Source organism: Pholcus phalangioides, unplaced genomic scaffold (assembly GCF_987345545.1).
Source record: "Pholcus phalangioides strain wild (caught in Gottingen) unplaced genomic scaffold, Ppha-v1.0 ptg000008l_1, whole genome shotgun sequence".
Taxonomy (NCBI): Eukaryota; Metazoa; Arthropoda; class Arachnida; order Araneae; family Pholcidae; genus Pholcus; species Pholcus phalangioides.
This window is the reverse complement of record NW_028301601.1, coordinates 6,322,753-6,344,550: the sequence shown is the minus strand read 5'-3', so window position 1 is coordinate 6,344,550 and position 21,798 is coordinate 6,322,753. Positions and strand designations below refer to the sequence as shown.

At 40.3% G+C, this 21,798-nt stretch overlaps 1 protein-coding gene across 2 annotated transcripts in view; it reads left to right on the top strand.

The window, feature by feature from the left end:
* LOC149083561 (uncharacterized) overlaps window positions 1-21,798 on the top strand; it is a 69,218-nt gene that overhangs the window by 7,359 nt on the left and 40,061 nt on the right. For both annotated transcript variants that reach the window (XM_089234077.1, XM_089234076.1), the window contains exons 2-4: window positions 2,406-2,952; window positions 3,469-3,613; window positions 21,396-21,530. In XM_089234077.1, coding sequence (XP_089090203.1) covers window positions 2,406-2,952; window positions 3,469-3,613; window positions 21,396-21,530 — 827 coding nt within the window. The remainder of the gene's footprint in view (window positions 1-2,405; window positions 2,953-3,468; window positions 3,614-21,395; window positions 21,531-21,798) is intronic.

Sequence of the window (21,798 nt, the reverse complement as noted above, 5' to 3'; positions counted from 1 at the left end):
AGCTATTCATTTTAGTCAAATGGCTTGTACGTTGCATAGAGTTGATATCTGTCTTAATGGGGAGAACGACGCGAGTGATTCGATACTTGCGAGCACGGGGAGCCACCACTATAAATCTTTGCTAACTTTTCCGACACAACTCTTCCTCTTTTGAGGTAACGGAAGTAAGGTGCTTTGCATCAGTCCGCGGTTGTGAGCGGTTCTATCTATCTATCTATATACTTACCCGTACATGCACCTCGTACGCATTCCGCTACGGAATTTCAAACGAATTGGCACATCCCGGAATGCGTGAGTACGTGTTGTGAAATTTGTTTCTGTGCAATGCTTGTTTTGTGTAGCACTGCCATCTACCGTCAGTTTATTTTAACCGTGAGTGAAGTGTAATGATTGATTAATTGCACCGTCGTGTCGTAGGCCTGTTGCTCTCCCCTTGGCGAGATTTTTTAAATGGGAGAGATCAGATTTTGAATTGACTGCAAGATCTACGTTCCGGTCTATGAGCTTTTGGCAGTTAAAAGAAAAATGCCCATTGCGTCAGTCACAAAAAAAAAAAGAAGAAAAAAAAGACGCATAATTGAGAAGAGTGCAGACGTTATTATTAGAATTCGGAATTGTCGGAATACGTACGATATTCTAGACTTGTCCACCGGGTGGCAATCATGCACGTTCAACGACGTGATATTCGATTACCATCAGTCACGTGGTCGATGCCGAAAACGAATTCGTGACCACAAAGAAGCAGCAAAAACAAACCAAAAACAATCGATACGAGTGAGAAAGACTCATTTTTCTTCAAAAAATGCGAAAATAATAACTCGATGATGTACATGTTTCACACGCACACATGATCAAAGGTCAAAAAAGAGAAAGGGGGGGGGGAAAAAGAGAAGCCATTGATTATCATATCTCACGATCACCGTGTCAACAGAAGATTACCCACGACTCTCTCTCTATTTTTTCCATTTTCTTCTGCAGCTGTTTGTCATCCTTCTTCCCTTTTTCTTTTTTCTGAGGTCAAAACTGTAGAGATAAGACTCATCATGATGATGATGCTCGTTAACACTTTATATGCACACATTTTACGTAATCGAATCGGAATCCGGGAAACCCTTTCGAACTCGAATTAGTTTTGCGTAGGTTGACAGCTGATAACCGATAAACGTTACCGAAAGGCGTTGTTTATGTACGCAGTAGGTAGAAGGTGAAACCCTTGTCTCTGTGTGTGTTGCTGATGCAGGTTTGCCGATTCGGCGATTTATTACTGACTCAAGCATCAAGCTTTATTCTAGTATAGGGGTTCTTGACTTTTTTTTTGTGTTCCTTGGACCCCTTGTGCCGGTGAAATGAAGGACTTTGACAACCCCCGCCACGGACTTCCTGAAGTCTCTTCAAGGACACCTTACATTTCTGGTTAAGAACCAATATTCTTCTGAAAATACAATTTTCAAGTATCTCAAGTCAAAATTTTATGGTTTCGTTAGGGCCCCAGCTTTGAGTGGTGTTACTTGAGTGAGCACATGAGCAGCATTTACTGGACATTCCCGTGCTTTGATCGACCCAACCTTTTTTTCGATAGAAATATCCCACATTTTCAACGCAGCTTATTTAAATTTTCAACCTTCACTGAAATCGTGGACGAAGATTATTTCCATAACGTGTAAATCACATTACGGTAATTATGCATGACTAATTCATGTCACATGTTTGCCAGCTCTCGTACAGTATACCTTTTTCTCGTATCCCACTCCGAAATGGTTAGGCTTTGGTTTTCTGAATGTCGGAAACCATCTAAATGATGACTGCGAACCATAAGTCGCAGTAAACCTAAAACCTCTGTTTCTGATCCATTGCCTGATTTGGCGACTTACGGCAATGCCCACGTGACAGTCTGCAGTGTCATTCAGATACCACAAGCTTCATTCTACTATCCGCAATGGTTCTAAATCTTTTTGGACTTCGCCTTTTTAGTCAATAAATTTTTGTGACGGAGCCCTGTGTGAGTGGGCCTTTCCTAAAAATTTATTCGTCAAATTTACTGTTTCATTTCATTGTCCTAGAGCAGCCGCGAAGCCCATGGGAAGTACACACGGAGGAAGACACGCCGCGGAATACAGGTTGAGAAAAATCCTGCGTTATCCCATTCTAAAATTTGTAAGCTTGGGTTCCTTGAGAGTGAGAACATTGTTATGAATTTTGTTCGAGATAAGAGTCATACCACGCTTTTCTTAAACAAAATGTTGCCACGGTCTCCTAAGCAAACTTCTTTGATCCTGTATTATGTCTGTTGTTTCTACCAACCCCCCTCCTTCCTCGAGATAAGCAATATCGTCCATTAGCTTAAAGAAATATGTGATTTACGTGTTGGTGGAAAATTTGATTAAAGATTCTTTCTTTCCTACCAGGTAACGACGTAGTTCTGACCGAAAACACCGACGACTTCATCATTGGTGACCGTGTCTGGGTCAACGGCACCAAGCCCGGATACATCCAGTACATAGGCGAGACACGTTTCGGGCCCGGGGAATGGGCCGGGGTCGTCCTCGACGACCACTCCGGCAAGAACGACGGGTCCGTCAGCGGGACCCGTTACTTCCAGTGCGAACCGAAACGGGGCGTCTTCGCCCGCCTTCACAAGCTGACGCGTTTCCCGCTGCCAGGAGGGACGACGTCCCCCGTGGGCAGCAACGGAGGCAACAGGTCTGGTTCCTCGAGTCCTCTGCCTATTTCCGGATTGAGGTGTTCGACGCCCACCAGGGCCGTGTCCCCTAGTCTCCTGTCGTCCGCAAGGCCGAGGATAGGAGACCGGATCGTGGTGAATACCAGCACCGGGGGCACCAAGGCGGGATTTCTCAGATACATTGGAACTACCGACTTCGCTGGAGGAGAGTGGGCTGGTGTTGAACTTGACGAGCCCACGGGCAAGAACGACGGCACCGTCGCTGGCAAGAAGTAAGCGAGTTACTTATCTATTTATTTATGTATGGTGGGTAAATAACATTCCGACCTCTAGGAACGAATCGCTCGCCCACACGAATTGACGAGCACCAAACTCGTTCCCGCGTGTGTCTTTCCTCAATGGTATGAACTGGTTTTGAACTCGTCTGGAGTTCCGTATAATTAGACATCAAACGCACGCCTACATCGCAATTAAAAATGAATTAGATGACCATCACATAACCGAGGATCTTAGACATCGCCGAAGGGCTACGAGTCTTGTTTTGGCTTATTAATGACCTTCTTCGATACCATGAAGGAATAATGAACACATCATAGTTATTCCAGAATATTCTATTTCTCCGTATAAGTCATACACGAACAATTGGTCATAACCAAAAATCTAGATAATGCGGTCATTATGGGTTAATACGGCAATTTATGCCCATATCCGCCAATTAATAACGTTACTTAGACTGACGTTATTGAAGAGAGAGAATATTGCTAACTATGCATAATTTATTCCTACAGATACTTCGACTGCCCGAAGAACTACGGTCTTTTTGCTCCGGCCCACAAGGTCAGTAAGGTGACCGGTTCTGCGGCCAGTCGCCGGTTCCAGCAGCACCACCACCATGGAAGCCATGATTCTCTCAACAGTTCTCTGAGCTCACGGGTGAGTGGGTGAATCAATTTTGCATTCTAAAAAATGTAGCACAGATACTTGTAACCAGTGCTGTCGTTGTAACCAGTGCTGTGCCCGGGGGCCTCAAGAGAAGAGGGACCTCATAAAAATGAGATCTGGCTAAAATTTTCTAGAATTTACTAGGTAGAGCCTCAAAAATACCACTTGGCCCGACGATGGCCCTGCTTGTAGCTATAATGTACACTGTATGGCCAACAAAAAAAGTCGTGGCTTATTGTAATGTAACGGCTGTAAAAAGCCTACGGAAGACATATTGTAATCTGGGGATGTTTCTGTTGGACTGGACTAGGTTATACGATACTGTGCAGCAGCAGAATGAAATCACCTGAGCACTTCAGTAAGCGTAATGACCATGTTTATGATCAATGGTCCACCTTAGTTAATGAAACACGATCTTTATCCACGAATTGATCATCTCCGTCTACAATTGGCTACAATTGTACCATCTTTATCCGTCAATGAACCGTCTTGGTTACCAATGCGCAATACTATTTGTTCATTAATTGACGATTTCAGTTCATCGATGAACCCTATTTGTCCATTTATTGACCATTTTCGTTCGTCAATGAACTATCTTGTTTATCATTTCGTCCGTCAATTGGCCTGTTCCCTAGAGACAAAGTGCTTACATCGCCTGTGTGACTGAGCCTGGGTGTTACTTGGTTTACTAAATGTCATCAATTGACCATCTTCGACTATAGATGAACCCTCTTTGTCCTTCAACCGACCATATTCGTCTATCAATTTTTCATCTTTATCCATCAATTGATCATCTTCGTCCATCCATTGACGATCTTCGTCCATCGATGAATCATCTCATCAATTCACCATCTTTGATGATGAAGATGAACACTCTTTGTCCATCAAACTGGCCATCTTCGCCCACAAATTGATCATCTTTGTCCATCAATTGACCATCTTGATCATCAGTGAGCAATCATTTATTCCGACTAAATCCTATGTAACCTGATATAATGATTACATAGGATCACTTTATATATGATTACATAATGACTAAATCCTGTATAATCTAAATTTATACAGAGGCAAATCAGGGGTCATTCGACGACACTGATGAAAATCGGGCTTGAAAAAAGTTTTGAGCTATCGCATGATCTCACAAAATGAACTCCATGACGAATACGTCCTTACTAAAGGAGCTACATCTCTGTTGGCCAGATAGTGTACATATGAGATCACATTACTACTACTACTTAACCAAGCATGCACCTCGTACACATTCCTCTACGGAATTTCTAACGAATAGGCACATGCCGGAATGTGTGTTCTGAGTGTATGCTTGGTTCCTAACGTATTTATGTTGTCAAGTTGTTTCGTTTTCATGCTGTCATCTGTCTTCCATTTTCTGAAGTAAAGATGGAAATGCTTGAATTTTCATGTTTTGTCAGTATCGTGTTGTAGGCCTGCCTGATCTCTGCGGAGAGACTTTTTTAAATGGGAGACCGGCTCATACACACACACACATTCGTGCCGATCGCATTACTGCATTTCAAAATTATATTCCACCGGGCTGAGCACCACGACAGGACTCTTGCCCTGGGGCGCGGGACGATTCTTATCTTTTTTCACACTATGAATTCACTTTATAGGGGGCCCCCGTCAATGATCCCAGCCAAGGGGTCCGGCTGCAGGATATGGGGGAGGGGCATGCTAAGCTCCCTCATCATGAGTCGTAGCATCTTGGCCGGGAATTTTCATTCCACCCAGTGTAATGTGAAGTTTCAGGGGTGATCGTAGCAGATAGTTCACTCGCCAAGAAACGCAAGAGAGGAAAATAAATCTATGGCTCTCGTATACATATATATTTCTTGCCTTTTTAGTAGCCCGGTGATTACGGGGTTTCAGTCTAGGTTAATGGCTGGTAATTCCAAAAACAGGTTTCAGTGTCGTATCTTTGACCCTCCCACCGCCTTCTCCACCGACTCAGTGAAGAAACCTGAACTGTAATCAGAGTGACATGTGGTTTGTGTTTGTCTCTTTTTTTTGAGGTATCTTTGCGCAATAGGTAGATTTAGTTGCACCATTTGCTGAGCGGGTGGCCTTATCTTCGAGCCCTCTGGCTCATTATCCCGTTCCAAAGCCACTAAATGACTTTTTTCCTCAGTCTTTTTATCCTATAACGAGTTTCTTCCATTGATATAGAGCCATCTGCAATCACGAACATTGGTATTTTTAAATGGTCTAGTCTGTGAGACCTGGCCTATGAAGACATTTGCTAATGAAAGCAGGAGAGTGACCATGACTTAGAGGCTGGGAGGAGAGGGGGGGGGGGTACGGGTGGAAAAGATGCTTTTTTGCAGTCAATATGTCGTCCAAAGATTTGCAAGCTACTAGATTATAGAGCCCTTTCCGACGTGGAAATCGGGCCTCAGCCACCCTCTGGAGTTGGAAAAATTGAGGAGAAAATTGAAATAGACGATGGACCTTTAGTCCGAAAATCTCTTTTAACATGATCCAATTGTCCATGCTTAAATCATGCCAAGTCAACCATTTGTGTTTGGATCAATCTGAGAATAATCTCAAACCAGTTGGTTTTCGAAAAACTTTTGTCACTCGCGGCTCTCTTGCCTCATTCATGATTCATCTGCGGCTCTTCAGAATAGGTACAATATTGGTACAGTATTCCTCAACCTTTGTGAAAGCAAGGACTAGTAACATTTTAGAGACTATTTGACGGACCACTTGTGTCCCATATTACGGGACATTCCCGTAATTATCGTTCCATTTTTTCAAAAATACTTGAAATGGTCTTACTTGAATTTTTAATATTTATTAAAGTCGTAAACACACACAGCGCTTCTCTAACACAAATTATATTATGATAGTTATGGCTAAAATTACAAACATTCATCTCGTACATTTGTCAGGGTTAACTTCAATTGTCTTAAATTTTTTGGAATTTTAATTACGATTGTTAATTGCGCCTGATTCTGAAGAGTTTTTTGATGACAGTTGGCTTCTCAAAAACGGAAGGGGCGAAGAGGTGAATGTCCATCTCCACCCTCTCGCCTATGCCAGTAATATAATTTTTTTCTCTGAACGGAGGGGGGGGGGCGATTACCTCCATCACTCCACCTGTTTATCCGCCTTTGTTTATATGCCCCAGTTAGATTGCCAAAATCAGATCCAACCAACCACTCATGGCCCCTCCTACAAGGGTGGGACTGACAGACTGTGACCCTGGCACCCGGGACAATGCTCATCATTTTTTTGTTTTTTCATGCTATAAATTTACGGGGCCGTAGAAGGGGCCGTGGAAAGTTTGGATTTGGGGGGGGGCAACAAAGATCCTAGCCTGAAGGGATCCTGCTTCAGGATGAGGAAGGGGGCAATCATGCTACCAATATAGTGTTCGGAAAACTGAAGATAATCTCAAAAACCAATAGCATCATTTTTAGCCTAAAAACTTCCAATTTCGCCTACGTTAACCAAATCCATTGACAGAACGAAAACCGATCAAAAGTCGTGATCGATCTATAACCTGCTCCACCCTCAAACTGATTAAAATACAATACACCTCTCGGCACTGCCTTAGATATTCACGTATAGGAATTTCAAGGGCATGTTAAGGCTAGTTTTTATAAAGCAGGTGTGGCAGCTTACCTTGAGGCAAGGTCATGTTCACATCCTTGTTTATTATCGTGTTCTTCCATCATCCATCGGCCTGATATTGTAATCGAATATCCCAACTCAGCGTACGGACGTTAAGAGTATTCCGATTATCTCTTGTATCTCACACATGCTCGATACTCACAAAACCGGCAGAGAGGAGATCAGGTTCCCATCCTTTGCCGATGCGCAGTAGTTGAATAATTAATGAGGAATCACATGAAGCGATATTCGGACATTTTTGTTTTGTATAGCGTTTGCGAATGTTAGATAGTTGTGACATGACTGAGAAAGTCCCAGAGAAGATAAAAGCCTAGGTGTGTGTAACACCTACATTAAACATCCTTTACCAGCGTTTCTCAACCTTTTTATCATTTAAGTAACTACGCATGATTTAGTACATTGGTTTCTAATAGAGAGATTAACGTTTTTCCAGGGTTTTCTTTAATCCCGGAATTTCCGGGAATTATCGTGTACATATGAGCAATTTAAGTAAAAATTTAAAAGAATTTAATAATAGATAAAGTATTAAACATACATAGATTTTTTTCATACATATGGATTGGTCGTTATGTATGAACTTTGGGGAAAGCAAATAGCGGTAAAGAAAGAGTGAACCATATTCACATAGGGAAGCACACCCGGAAGGGATAGGAGGCACTATTCACATCCACGTGGGCGATCGGATATTATTATAATTTTTTTTATACATAATTGGGAGCAACCGAAATTTCCGTTGTCTTTAAAAGATGCACCAGAGTAAACCGTCATCGCCGTTATCAGCAGCTGGGGGTCACTCAAGTATTACGTCAGCATCGGGGGGGGGGGGGGTTTGGATTTGCTGACTTTTGATGACAAGGGGGGGGGGTTTGAAGGTTGCTTACGTCATCAACAACCCCTTTTTGAAGATATGAAATATTCTAAGCTGCTGACGAAATTTTCCTGGGGGGGGGGGTCAGTGTTTTGCTGACGGGGGGGAGGGGTCAAAAGTGGCTGAAAATCTGCTTACGTAATACTTGAATGGCAATTTTAGGAAACGCCTGTTGCTTTGAGGGAACATCAACAGCACCAATGGTGATTCGATCATTCTTGTCATGTGATCCCTCCTGGAAGCAACGGTGGTTTCGTAAAAGCCCCCCCCCCCCCCAAAGAAACTCCCGACTGTGCAGTGCTGGTGAACAGCGTCTCCTATTACTTCCGGGGAGGGGGGGGGGTGAGGGCGTTTCCGGTCACGCTTCCCTGTGCGAACACGGTTCATTCTAATATATTTCTCGGAGTGTTGCGTTATTTTATGTATACAGCCGAATCCCGTTTTAACGAATACCATTATAGCGAAAATCTAGTTTTAACGAACACTTTTCTAATCCCCTAGATACGTTTACATAGGAACAATGCACAAAAACCTCGAATTCCTTTCTAACGAAACTTTGTTATAACGAAGGGATTTCTCCCGTCTCTTGGAGTTCGTTATAACGGGATTCGACTGTATTAAATCTTTCATTGCTAATTTATACGTGTGTGTGTGTGCTTGTGCTGTGGACGCTCTTATCCCGCTTTCTAATAATTTTTGCAGAGCATACTCAAAAATACGCTTCATAATGCTTTTGTTTTTCTTTTGTATCTCTGTCTTTTTCGCAGGCCCAACATGCCTGAAGAATGTGGCCTTGCCTCTGATGCTTTATTATTATTATTCCTGCCTGCATGCCTGTGTCTACCCACCCACCTACCTGCCTGCTGTTGTTGCTACTGCTAGTTGCCTGCACAGTACGTGTGATCGAAGTCTCGTATGTGTCCGTCCATCCTCTCTCTATATCTCTGTCTGCACGTTTTTTTTTTATATTGTTTTCTCGTTGTCTACTGACTTTCCGCAAGACAATGTAGAATCTCACGCCTGATTTTGTACGTGTATACTTTATATATATATATATATATATATTTGTATTTTTTTTGTTGTGCGTGATGGTGGCGCCATCTTTGTGTTGCGTCATTGGAAAAAAGAAACAGAAAAATCCTTTTTCTTTTGTCTATTGTTTTCGGAAGAAGAATGACGCTATACAAGTGTATTGCCTCTTACGAAAGAGTGTGTTATGTCCTCGACGTTTCTTTTCTTGCCGTTTTATTTTGCAACTGGGCCATTGTAGATGGATAAGTTGAGGTCATCGTCCATTTGTCCGTCCATTCACCAGTGAAAACATTAGCTAAAAGGTTTTCCCCTTTCTTAACACCTTCCGGTATGCATTCCTCAAGGTAGAAGAGTATGGACTGAGCATCTTCTTGAGTACCTGGGTTAACTCCAAAAAAAGCCCAGCTTCCACCCCTCCCAATCAGGGTCCCAATAAGTGTTACTTCGCCCAAATGTACCACAATGTATAAGACGCATGGCCCCTTCGAGGGTGGTGCTGACAGGGCTAAAACCCGGGACGATTCTCTTCGTTTTTTTTGTTTTCTCATAATATAAATTCACCATATAGAGGCTCGTGAAAAAGTCTGGTTAGGCACCTACCAAAGTTCTCTGTCTAGGAGCCCTATTGCATGATGTGGGGGTAACATAGCTGCACAAACTTTACAGCTTGCGGGATTTATTATCATTCTCCTCTTTTCTGGGAGTGGGGGGGGGGGGGCAAATATAAACGAAGACACTAATATATGCAATTTAAATGTACGTACTTTAAAGTAGGCTGAAATATTTCTCCGATCTCCTCCTAATTGAAACTTAATGAAAAACTTTGACAAAAATTAATTCAAATGTAAGCCTGGATCTCTTCGCGGGTCCGGATGAATGTATGGAATGTGTGCGCCTGAGTGTATGCGTTTCTGCTCTCATGTGACATTACCCATATAATCTCTCTTTATAGAGAACGTTACGTTTATGTTTGGCCGTTTTATTTTATATACGATATTGTCTATTAACATTTATATAGTAGTTTTGACATTTACAGAATTTTAGATTTGTAACTTTTTTTTTATTGCCATGTTATTATCATCTGCTTTTTTTATTTTTAACATGGTGTTGGTTACATTTTTATCAGAAGTGTTTTTTTTTTTAGCGGTTAGTAATTTTGTGTAAATAAAATTCTTGTTGAAATATAAAATCTTTGTTTGTTTAATGTATTGTATTATACAGGGTTTTCCATAAACTGCCTATTACCATAAATCTTATTTCGAAGAGGGTCATCCCCTTCTCCCAGTAATGGGACTAGGTATTTCAAGGGAAGAGAAGACGTTACCTCCGTCCATTCTCTCTTGGTCGTACTTAACTGTCCTGGGTATCATTTGGTCAAGTTAATACCTCCTAGATGGTTCTCAACCTTTAGAAACCCACGGCTCCGGTTTGTTTCGTTTTTGTGAGTGGAAGCCTGGTCATACACACGACTAATGTGGAATAAATGGGTAAAAATGAGACGGTGAACGTAGTTCACGGCCCGGGCCGCGGTTGAGAAACACTGTCCTAGATAGCTCAGTATTTATGGGGAGGGATATTGTTCAGGGAAAAAAAAAAAGTGTGTATTTTGTTCAAAGCCGGCTCAACTCGTAAATTTTTCCAACGTAATATTACGGTGGAAGTTCTGTGGAAGAAATACCATTCTTTCCATTACACCATTCTTTGGCTTGCTAAGTGTGAGCGCCAATTTGAGATAAGAAAGTAGTAACTTTAAGAATTTTTTGTGCGAGTAGATATAAACACGTTTTTTGCAATAAAATTTTTTTCCCCCTGTTTATCTCTGCTTGTCTTTGCATTAGGAGATATATACTATGACAATTTCTGAGAGAGAATATGAAACTAACTGGTGTGTGCGTTATATCAAATTAGAAATAATATCGTCTACAATACGGCAAAGTCTTGAAATTCAAGGCTGGACAAATAAATGTCCAAAAATTTACATGCCCGACCGGCTTTGGGATAGGGTGGCCTAGGGCCGTCATTTCAACTTTTTCCGGGGGGGGGGGCAAAGCACATGTACTGAAAGTATGTATATATACCATTTTTAGTGTATTTTCAAAAGCCGGGGAGCCCCCCCCCCGCCCCCCTAAATGACGGGCCTGGGCTGGCCAGATGCGCTGAGAAAATACCTGATAAAAACTGGAACATATAAAGCAAAGTCACTCATAAAATCCGGGACATCTCGAAAAAAAATGTGCAAAGAGCATTCATTATGTAGTGTCTGATTGTAAGGCAATAGACAAAATTATCTATTTTATCTAAAAGGGCCTAGGCGTAGTGTTTTTCAACTTTTCTCTCATCGGACCGTTGAAATTAATTGAAAAGTCTTATGAACCAAACTCTCTAACATTCTGACTTATTATATTTCACGCTTATGTAATTTGCTATTATAAAAACCAAAAACGGCATCAATATGATAATAAATTCATTACGTCAGTAACATACTATTCGCATTTAAAATTAAATTTTTTCTGAATCATATTTTTAATTACCAAGAAACTATAGTGACCGTTATTGTGACGCATTAAATTTACATCAATTTGCAGTATTAGAGTAAGAAATTTATAATTTTGTTCACATATTTATTTTTTCTCCTTTACATTGTTTAAAATCAAAAACCATCTTATTTTTAGAATTCAAGCAAATAGTTTTGTTTCTATTTGATAGAGGACAGCAAAACTCCTAAAGCAAAGTATTTCTATTTCAAGCAATATTTATTCGTAGTCCTCTTCAACAAGAAGAATATTGTTACAAGAAAGCTAATAGAATACGAAGAACCCTGCGATTATTTCCTTGAACATACTTTACTTTGGCGCCGTTACGGACTCGTTAAAAAACCTGAAATACAGATTTTGAACCAATAAGCAACGGCGCCGACTTATAACGTGCCTTGTTCATACCCTAAGGCTACCTATAAAATTTGGTAAAAGATCTTTTATAAAACTTGAAAAAAAACAACAACCAGTAAGCGTGTTGATGTAACTGATGCACTAATTGGGTGAATTTTTCAAGTTTTATTAATGAACTTTTGTAAAACTTTTATAGTGTAGTCCCGGCCTAAACTATAAAACATTCGGCTGCGAATGCAACTAGTAGGCTTATTGGTTTTCTTTTCCAGATTTGTAAAAGGCCTTTTATCAAATTTTTATAGCATATAATGCCGGCTTTAGATACAGATTCTTTCCGAACTTGCGGATGTGCTGATGACACAGCCCTCTTGACGCTGAAATGGGCACTGTAGAGAGTTTGAAGCTTCAAATAAAAAGTTAAATTCTTAAAAGTTCAGTTTAATTCTTAAAAATAACTAGATTTCATCGAATCATTGATTAGTTTAGAAAATAACGGGACAAACAGCAATTCTGGTAAACCGGTTTTTCCTCATTTAGAGCTGTTTTTTCTCACCTTTTCTCCGTTTTTCGAATTCGAATATCTCAATAAATATTGCACTTAAGAACAAGGAATTTTTTAGTTGGTATCAGGAGAGACAGAGCAACAACTTTTAATTGGGTTTTAGGGACACGGAAAATGTTCAAAAAGTATTTTTTATTTTATCTTAATAACTATACTACCTCTTGAAACCTGAATGATATATCTTGGAAACTTTTTGTATTGGAAGTATACGTCTATATAGGATCAACGGTTTGCCAGTAAAATGTATAGAGGTGCATACCCCTGTTTGCTATTCACACTGTATAGATATCATCGAGATAGTGGCAATTATTGATTTGGCTCGGGCTCATACATACCGGATACAAGTATGCACGTCAGATAATTCGGCATTATATAGTTCGCTAGCAGTTTATTTGTCATTACAGTATACAGGGTGGATACTATCGACCACACGTGATTCTTTGTGGGTAAGGGGCCGTTCAAGTATTACGTCATCATCGATGGGGGGGAGGGGGTTTCCGATTTGTTGACTTTTGATGACAAGGGGGCAGGGGGGTTTGGATAATGCTTACGTCATCAACCACCCTTTATGAAAATATGAGTTAGGATTCAGAGGGCCAGAGCTGATGACGAAATTTTGCTGACGGGGGGAGGGGTCAAAAATGGCTAAAAATTTGCTTACGTAATACTTGAATGACCCCTAACGGGCGTTACATCACCCTAGGTCAAATCAGCCAGTCTTTCTCCTCGCGTTGGTAGGTAACCTACCCGGTTACTTGGCCCCGCGCAGACCGAGATGAGCGCGTGTGAAGGTGCCTCTCTCGGACGGTCAAGTGGAATCGTCCAAGGCTAAAGCGCTGACCGGTCTCCCTAGTCAGCCGGTGGTGATGGTGCACAGATAGACATGACAAAAGCCGACGGGAGATATAGAAAAGATGGTGGCACCCCCCCCCCTGAATCTGACTCCGGGATTTATTTCCCGTCTCGCCCTGCCGGATATGTACTATGTAGGACAGCGGCGTCAGTTCTACAAAAAAACCTGTATGTATCAAGGGATGGGTCAGGGATTATTGTTATTTGACACGTGATTATTTGTGAAAACTAATTTATGAAATTTTTTTTTATCTGGTCCTCAATTATTCCCAAGGGATCTTCCCTGGTGCATCCAGGGAATCTGTCCGTGGTCCAGGCCCGAGAATCGAGATTCAAACCCAGACCTGCATGATCAGAGGCTATTTCCCTAATCACTCGACTGCCAGGCGGGAATCAAGTGAAAACTAATACTGAAAAGTATTTTCCGTTTTAGGATTGGAAAAATATTTAGGGAGTTACAACGTTTTGAATTTTTGTGACGCGTCATTTTTATAACGGTCAGTTACGTGCCAAACACCCAACGAATGTAAATCTTTTCCCCAGCAGAGGGTTACAGCTTTTTGAAAATGAACTGAAATAGTAAAATATCAAATCCCGTTAGAAGTGAAGTTCGAAATTTTTTTTCACGATGTAGTGTGATGTTATAACCTTGTTATTACGTGTTAGCTTCGTCCGCTATATTCGGAAATTTATCACCAGAGTTATGATCTATTCAGATCTATGAAATATACCAAATGAGATCTATTCGAAAAACTGTTTATCCACGCAAACAACTTTTTTGCCAAAATGTGGTATTTAGCTCTCCTTCACTATATGTGGCATATTTTGAAGGAAGATCCGTACAGTGCATAGTGTTTGCTGCGCGATCATTCTTTTTTACCCTGTCTTTTGAATTAGATCACATGTTGGTCAATAACACGGGGCAATATTTTTTGAAGAATGTGAAAATGGTAGCGTGGCGCAGTTGGGGATGGTGGAAACAGTAAAATGATAACAGCTTAATGAAAAATTGTTCCAAACTTAACTGACCAAATAATTGGAAAGTAACGAGAGAAATAACTGAAAATTTATGAGAAAAATAACTGAAAATTTATGAGAAAAATAACTGAAAATTTATGAGAAAAATAACTGAAAATTAATGAGAGAAAATTTTCCAAAATTTAATAAAAATTTATAATCTAGAGTTTATGGAAATCATAACATCAGAATAAGTGGAAGCATTCAATAATTTGAGGCCCCTGTTTGACTTGGAGCCTTGGGCTCAGGATCTTCAGGCCCCACCCGTTGAGATGTCACCGGCTGGTTTCATTTATTTCGAAAACAAAGCATTTGGTATCAAGTATGTTCAGTAAGTATTTTCAAATAAAAGAAATAGATCGATGGGTCGTGAAAAAAATTGATAGTGTTGTTGGTTTTGGGTCGGGCCAAAATTGGTTAAGAACCCCTGCATTAAACCGATAGAATGTGGAAGCCGGGCAGGATAGTCGTATCAGGGCCACTCTAACCAGACGCGGGGCCTGGTGCGTAAATAACTTCGTTGCTCTCTAGCCCCGGTTTTGCATCTTTTGTTAGAGAGGGTAATCACATCCAAAGATATTCATCCATTACCACAGAATACACAGAAATGGTGAAAAACATCTATTTATCAATGAAAATTCAGAACTAATCAAAGAAGAAATCCCAGAATCGAGAGACGATAATTCGGAATTAATGGGGAGAAAAATCCCATAAATGATGAAAATTTAGAATTAATGAGACAAAAAATCCCAGAAATGAGAGGAATTCAGAAATAATGGAAGAAAAAAATTCCAGAATCGATGGAAATTCAGAATTAATGAAAGAAAAAAAATCTCAAATGGAGATGAAAATAACGAGAGACAATCTCAGAATTTTGAACAAAATTCGGAATAACGAGAGAAAAAATTCCAGAATCGACAGAAATTAAGAATTAGTGAGAGCAAAAAAAACCAGAATTGAGGGGGGAATTCAGAATTAATGCGAGAAACAATTCTATAATTGACTGGAATTTAGAAGAAAAACAATCCCAGAATTCAAGGGAACAGATATTTTCTGGACATTATGCCGAGGTGAACTCGGAAAGAAAAATCATCTTTTCTTTCCGAGATAACTGGAAACAAGATTGTTTTGATGTATATTTCACAAGATGCTTTCTGAATATTATGCTGACGTGAAGCATAATATTCAGAAAATATCTGTTTCCTGATATCTTGGGCTGAGAAGAAAAAGCCGTCTATATACATCACTCAATCCCAGAATTGATGAAACATCACAACTGATGAGAGGAAAAATCCCAGAATCGAAAATATGTTTGAAAAACTATCATTTTTTTCACTGCTTTTACGGCAGAGGGGGCCAACAGCTGGCCCCCTCGAGGTGATTTTCTGCGGCCCGCGTCAAGATGAGAAACTATCATGATTTTAGTATTAGTTTCGAATGACGAAATTGTGGTGGATGGTTGATGTAAAAAAATATATATATTTATGATTGGGCAAAAATAATTTGTATTTTCAACACACAAACACAAAACCTCTTTAAACACACAGGTCACATGATTAATTTCTAAAATCTACTGTGGTGGGAGCTATGGAAGTAGCAATAGCAGATACCTTCACTCAATTATCGAATGTCAATGATGGTAATCTCGACGAGCAAAATTTCCCTCAAAAATTTTCGTTTTTTCCATAAAAATTGAGAACTAATATGCTGACATTCTCTTCCAGTCTAGTTTGATCATTAACATTCAAAATTTTCTGAAAGAAAAAAATTGAAAACTTTCTTAATATATGCGATTTGGCTTCCGATTAAACTTGGCCTGCATTTAATGAAATGCGGAGGTTAGTTAATTCCCATCAAAATGTTTGCAGTCCGCTGTGCCATAGGAAGCAATCACACACTGGGTGCGGCTTATATGCCTGAGTTTTCTCCCCTAATGCATGCAGCATACATACCGGAGTTTTGTCCCTGGCGTGGCAAGCGACATTGTGTCTGAGCATTATATTGGCCCTCGAACATAGAGAAGTTGGACATCCCTGTATTTACGGTATGTTCGGGGCACCCCCCTCCTCCATACAGCGGTGCCACCGCACTTATTACCACCGCACATCCCTAAGGGTGACTCTGAGCGTGACCTACGCTGTGATTCGTATATTTTACGCCTATTTCTATAAATAGTCGTGATTCTTCATAAAAAAATAACTCAGATCATCGGGAAGGACATTCGTGTGACTCCCACTTTCTAGTTCCCGACACGTTCTCGACGAGTCCGTCCGTAAACACGACCGATTTCAAGTGCGGAAAGAAAAGTCACAGAAAGTTTTCTTGTGTTGATACTACTCGACCAACCTTGTCCAGTTCAAACCAGTTTCAAAGTCAAGCTTATTGGGAAAGATAAAAACAGAATCGATACGTGTTCAATGATTTTACTCGTGACAGGAAAAAAAAAATCGATTAACATAACCCACCTACGCTATTTTTTTGTTCCACCTGTGGTTAGGTTACTTTTCGGTCAAACAACAGCCTGGAGCCATGGCTCTGAGAACGTGGGCGAGAAAAAAGCCCATTTCATGTTCGGATGTGGGCGGTACCACCAACAACCTCGTTGACGAACTTATGGGAAGAAGGAAAGAAATATTTGAGGAGAGAAAAACCCTTCTGGTTCTTTCCATATTCGCCTTGTTAAAGAGATGTTTCAAGTTTACACCTTATAACGCTCTTCCACAAGACCGTCATCATGGCGTAGGCGAGTGGCGGATCGTCGCTCTTCGTCGTCGTTGTCCGCTTGCGCAATACGCACGTTTCACTGCGTGCATCATGGTTGAAACTATGTCGAAATTCGTGTCCGTTGTCTATCGTATGTTAGTCTTGAGTATCATGGGTGGGGAATGAAAATACACTTGAGACAGTTGGCTTCATTGTCTTTCCGTGACCATAATTAGTTCCAGTTCTGGAACGAGACGGGCCTACGCCCTACACGTGTGTGTTGGACGTTTCGTATTAAGATGTTGCTACCATGAATATATTTTTTAAAGCTCGCTAGAACGGCGGTGCTCATTTAAGCACTCGAGGACAAAGGCGGCTCTAGGGCTGTGGGACCCGTGTTGTTGTACGGGGCAGAGTCACTTTCAGGAGTGTGCGAGAGCTGTTGTTGGAGCAGTGCCCGCGCTTTATGAGGCCCCGCACTCACTGTAGATCACTGGAGGTTTCCACAATATTTTTTCTAAATTATTTCTTGCAATGATTCTGAAATTTAATCGATTGCGGAATAATTAATTTCATTAATTCCGAATTTTTATCAATTCCGGAATTAACACTTTCATTACTTTTGGAATTATTTCTTTCATCAATTCTGAAGTTATTTCTTTCATCAATTCTGAAGTTATTTCTTTGACTAACTCTCATATCCAACCATCACTCCAACATTGCAAAACGAACGAATACAATTGGAGCATTAGCTTGAATCTCAATTGGAGGTGCACAAATAGAAAGTCTATGCCGATGAAAATGGTACAACAGAAATTTCCAATCCCCCGATTAGTTCATAACCAGGAGCTAGAAAATAATCCTAGGAGACAAATAAACCATGACGCTATCGGAAAAAAAATTTCATAGGCCTTCATGGCCAGTTTGTATGCGGACAGGCGGTCCATAGGGCTGGGAATCAGCCAAAATTCAATTCTGGTCTGGTCTTTTTTTCGGAAAATCACAAGTAGAAATCAACGCTTCTCGTCATTCCGAAATGATCACCGTTAAAGATTGGGAATGGAGAGGGGCAAAAGTGAAAGCATTAGCTTATGAGTAACTTACCCTGTGGCGCGGCGGCAAGTTACCCAACGGGCACCAAGTTTTAAAACGTCATTTCAATGACGTTTCAATCCTTATCAAGGCAGAAAAAGCATGCAGAACAGTATGGAGCTTATTGATACTATATCGATAAAGTTAGCGTGCTAAAAGTGGGTTAGCCCAATTTGCTATCATGAAATTCGAAAAAACGAATGGAAGAAAAGCGGACTTATTGCCTGTAGAAAAATTCGTGTAAAAGTTTTGAAATTGAAGAGAAATTATATAACACTGTGAGTCTATTAGATTCCCCTCCTCCAAACATCTCTAATAGCATTTGTTGATATTGAGAGAGAAGTTTATCTTGTCCCTCTATTTTTAGAAATTTATGTTTTGTAAATTTCTATTTAGATTCGAAACCTCATAAATTATGAATTGATTACTCGAAAATTTTCATAAGCAATTTTTAATGAAATCTAATGTTAAAAATGAATGTTGATGAATTTTTCCTTTTTTTTTTACCTCCAGTCAATATAGTGACTAGAGTTCAGATTCTACAGAAATTTTTTTTTAGTAGAATTTTTTGGGGAAGTTAACTTTTAGTTTTTAAGGCTCTATTTAAAATATTTCGAGTTTTTGGGCAATATTTTATGGTTGTTTTTGAGGATGTTTTTTAGGTCAACAACATCCGGGCCGTGGTTATAAAGAATATGTGACTAAATGTTCACCTCACATAACATTTGTCGCGTTTAATTCTCATTCACGAGCGACTTAGGTTTTCTGAACATTGTTCAGCGGTGGTCAAAAAAGCGAATAGAATGCCTGGTCTCATTTTCAAAAAGGTCTCTTCGCGTTCTCCTAAAGTCATTCTTCCGCTTTTTCGAGGCTTAGTTCGTCCTGGACTGGAGTATGCTGTAAGGTTTTGGAGACCATACCTACAGAGGGACATAGACTTGGTTGAAGGGGTGCAGAGAAGAGCTACACGTAGCCTTATTGGCACACAGGGCTTGAGTTATGAAGAGAGACTTCATTTTTTGAATATGTTTACATTGGATGAACGTAGGTGTCGAGGAGATATGATCGAAGTGTTCAAAATTTTCAATGGGATGGATAGCATGGACCATGAACTTTTAGTAAACCGCCAATCGACTGCTTTTACAAGGGGACACCAGTATCGATTGAGGGACAATGCAAGGTTATGGTGTCGCAGGGAATTTTTCTCCAATAGGGTTGTTAATAAATGGAATAGCTTACCCCCGGAGGTAGTAAATTGTAACACAATTGACACGTTTAAAAAGAAATACGATAAACATGTTGGGGTAAATCGAGAAGCTTATCCGTACTTAGAATAAGACAACCATAAGTATTATTTATGGGCATTGTATAATATTTTATCATGTGTATATATTGTTTATAATTTGTGTTAATTGCATTTTTAATTGGGTTGCTATATTTTTGAAATGCATGACATCCATGTTTTTATGGGCATCTTTTTATCAGCCACCTCGTTGGGCATTTTGCCTGTTGTGGCGTTGTATTTGTATTTGTATAAATTATTTTCCAACATGAAATATGATATGCGTTTCAAATTGCAAACTATTGCAGTGTAGTATTTCTCGCCAGGGGTTACACAGGAGCTATACTTGATTATTTCGTCTGCACTTGGTAATACTTTTGGCAAGAATCAGGGACACACATCCACATTTTTGAAATTTTCCTCTTCCCCCCCCACTCCCAATTTACCGTATTTTTTTTCAATCAATCAAACAAGTCTTCCAATCATAAGGAGCCGTTCAAGTATTACGTAAGCAATTTTTTTGATATTTTTGACCCCCCCCCCCACCTTGTCAGCAAAATTTCGTCATCAGCTCTGCCCCTCTGAATCCTAACGCATATTGGTGGGATCAGAGACGTACACGGGGGAGGGGGGGGGCATATAATCCACCACGATCAAAAATTCATTTTTTTTAATGCAAACAAATATTTTTTTAAAATTTGAAATTTCAGAAAAGAATACCTTTACATATGTTATTATAATCAATTTCCGTTAATTTCAATGTTATTTGTAGGCTATGAACTCAAAATTTATCTTTAATAAATTCATTGTGACCCACCCTCTATGCCATATAATGATAAATCGCATAAAGGCAACGCTTTTACAAATATGGCCCTGGGGTTATCTGATGCGGCCTGCCCTCCGCAAACCTAATTTTGTAAAAATGAACTAAGGGGCACATTTACAGATCGCTCAAGTGTCCCGTGGTACAATTCCAGAACATTTAAGCGTCCCGTGGTACAATTCCAGAACATTTAAGCGTCCCGTGGTACAATTCCAGAACATTTAAGCGTCCCGTGGCACATTTTCAGATCACTTAAATGACCCGAGACACAGTTCTAGAACACTTAAGCGATCCGTGACATATTTAGAGATCCCATGAGTGACATGTGGCGTAGTTTTAGAGCACTTAAGTGGCCCCCAATGCGGTTCTACATCACTCAACTTACCCACGGCACATTCTCAGATTATTTAAGTGATCCGTGGCATATAATTACGGATCACTTGAGTTCACGGCACAGTGCAAGAGCCCTTAAGCGGCCCGGACACATTTCCAGATCACTTGGATCCGCGAAACATTTAGAGATTATTAAAGTAGCTCTGTAGGGCACTTATCAATAAGGGGGGGGGGGAATGTTACTTCAAGAAGTGCTCACAAACTATCGAAAGGTTTATCTCGTTTTTGGCACACCGAGTAAGATGCCATTAAAAATATTTCATATTTTCATAAAGGGTGGTTGATGACGTAAGCATTATCCAACCCCCCCCCCCCCTTGTCATCAAAAGTCATCAAATCGGAAACCCCCTCCCATCGATGATGACGTAATACTTGAATGGCCCCTAATGAAATGACAACTTCATGAACGGTATTTGATTGCAGCTGATTACATTTTTCGTCGTAAAGGGTCTTGAAAACGTCAGCCTCGGTTATAATGACAAAAATTCGCTGAATCTTGGATGTCGTTATAACCAAGTTTGATTGCACCTACGTCTATGAGTGATCATGACAAAAAAAAAAGTTCGATTTACTTTATTGTTATTGTTAAAAATGTGACATTTTTCAGGCATCAGAATCAGGGCGAATCGAAGAACATAAAGAAGATGAAGATGACGATCATGGTCATCTTCAAAGCAAAAGGAATGAATCGCAGTCATTGAGCCCGGACGTCATCTCGAAAGCGGCATCTCAATTCGAACAAGTAAGTAACAACACCTGGAAAATTTGACACTTGACGATGGTATTAATGCACACCGCTCGAGCTGATTTAATTAGAGAGCTTCACTGGTTACTAGAGTAATTAGAACGCTGATAGTAAGGGATGGTAGCGGACGGTAAATGATCGAAAGTGCTAATATGGGTAGAGCCAGTGATAAACTATGATTAGGTTAGAGAAGCTGTACATGAATGATTTGTAGGGCAGATTAACTGAACGGGAATAATCTCTACGGAAATGGAACGGCTGGTAA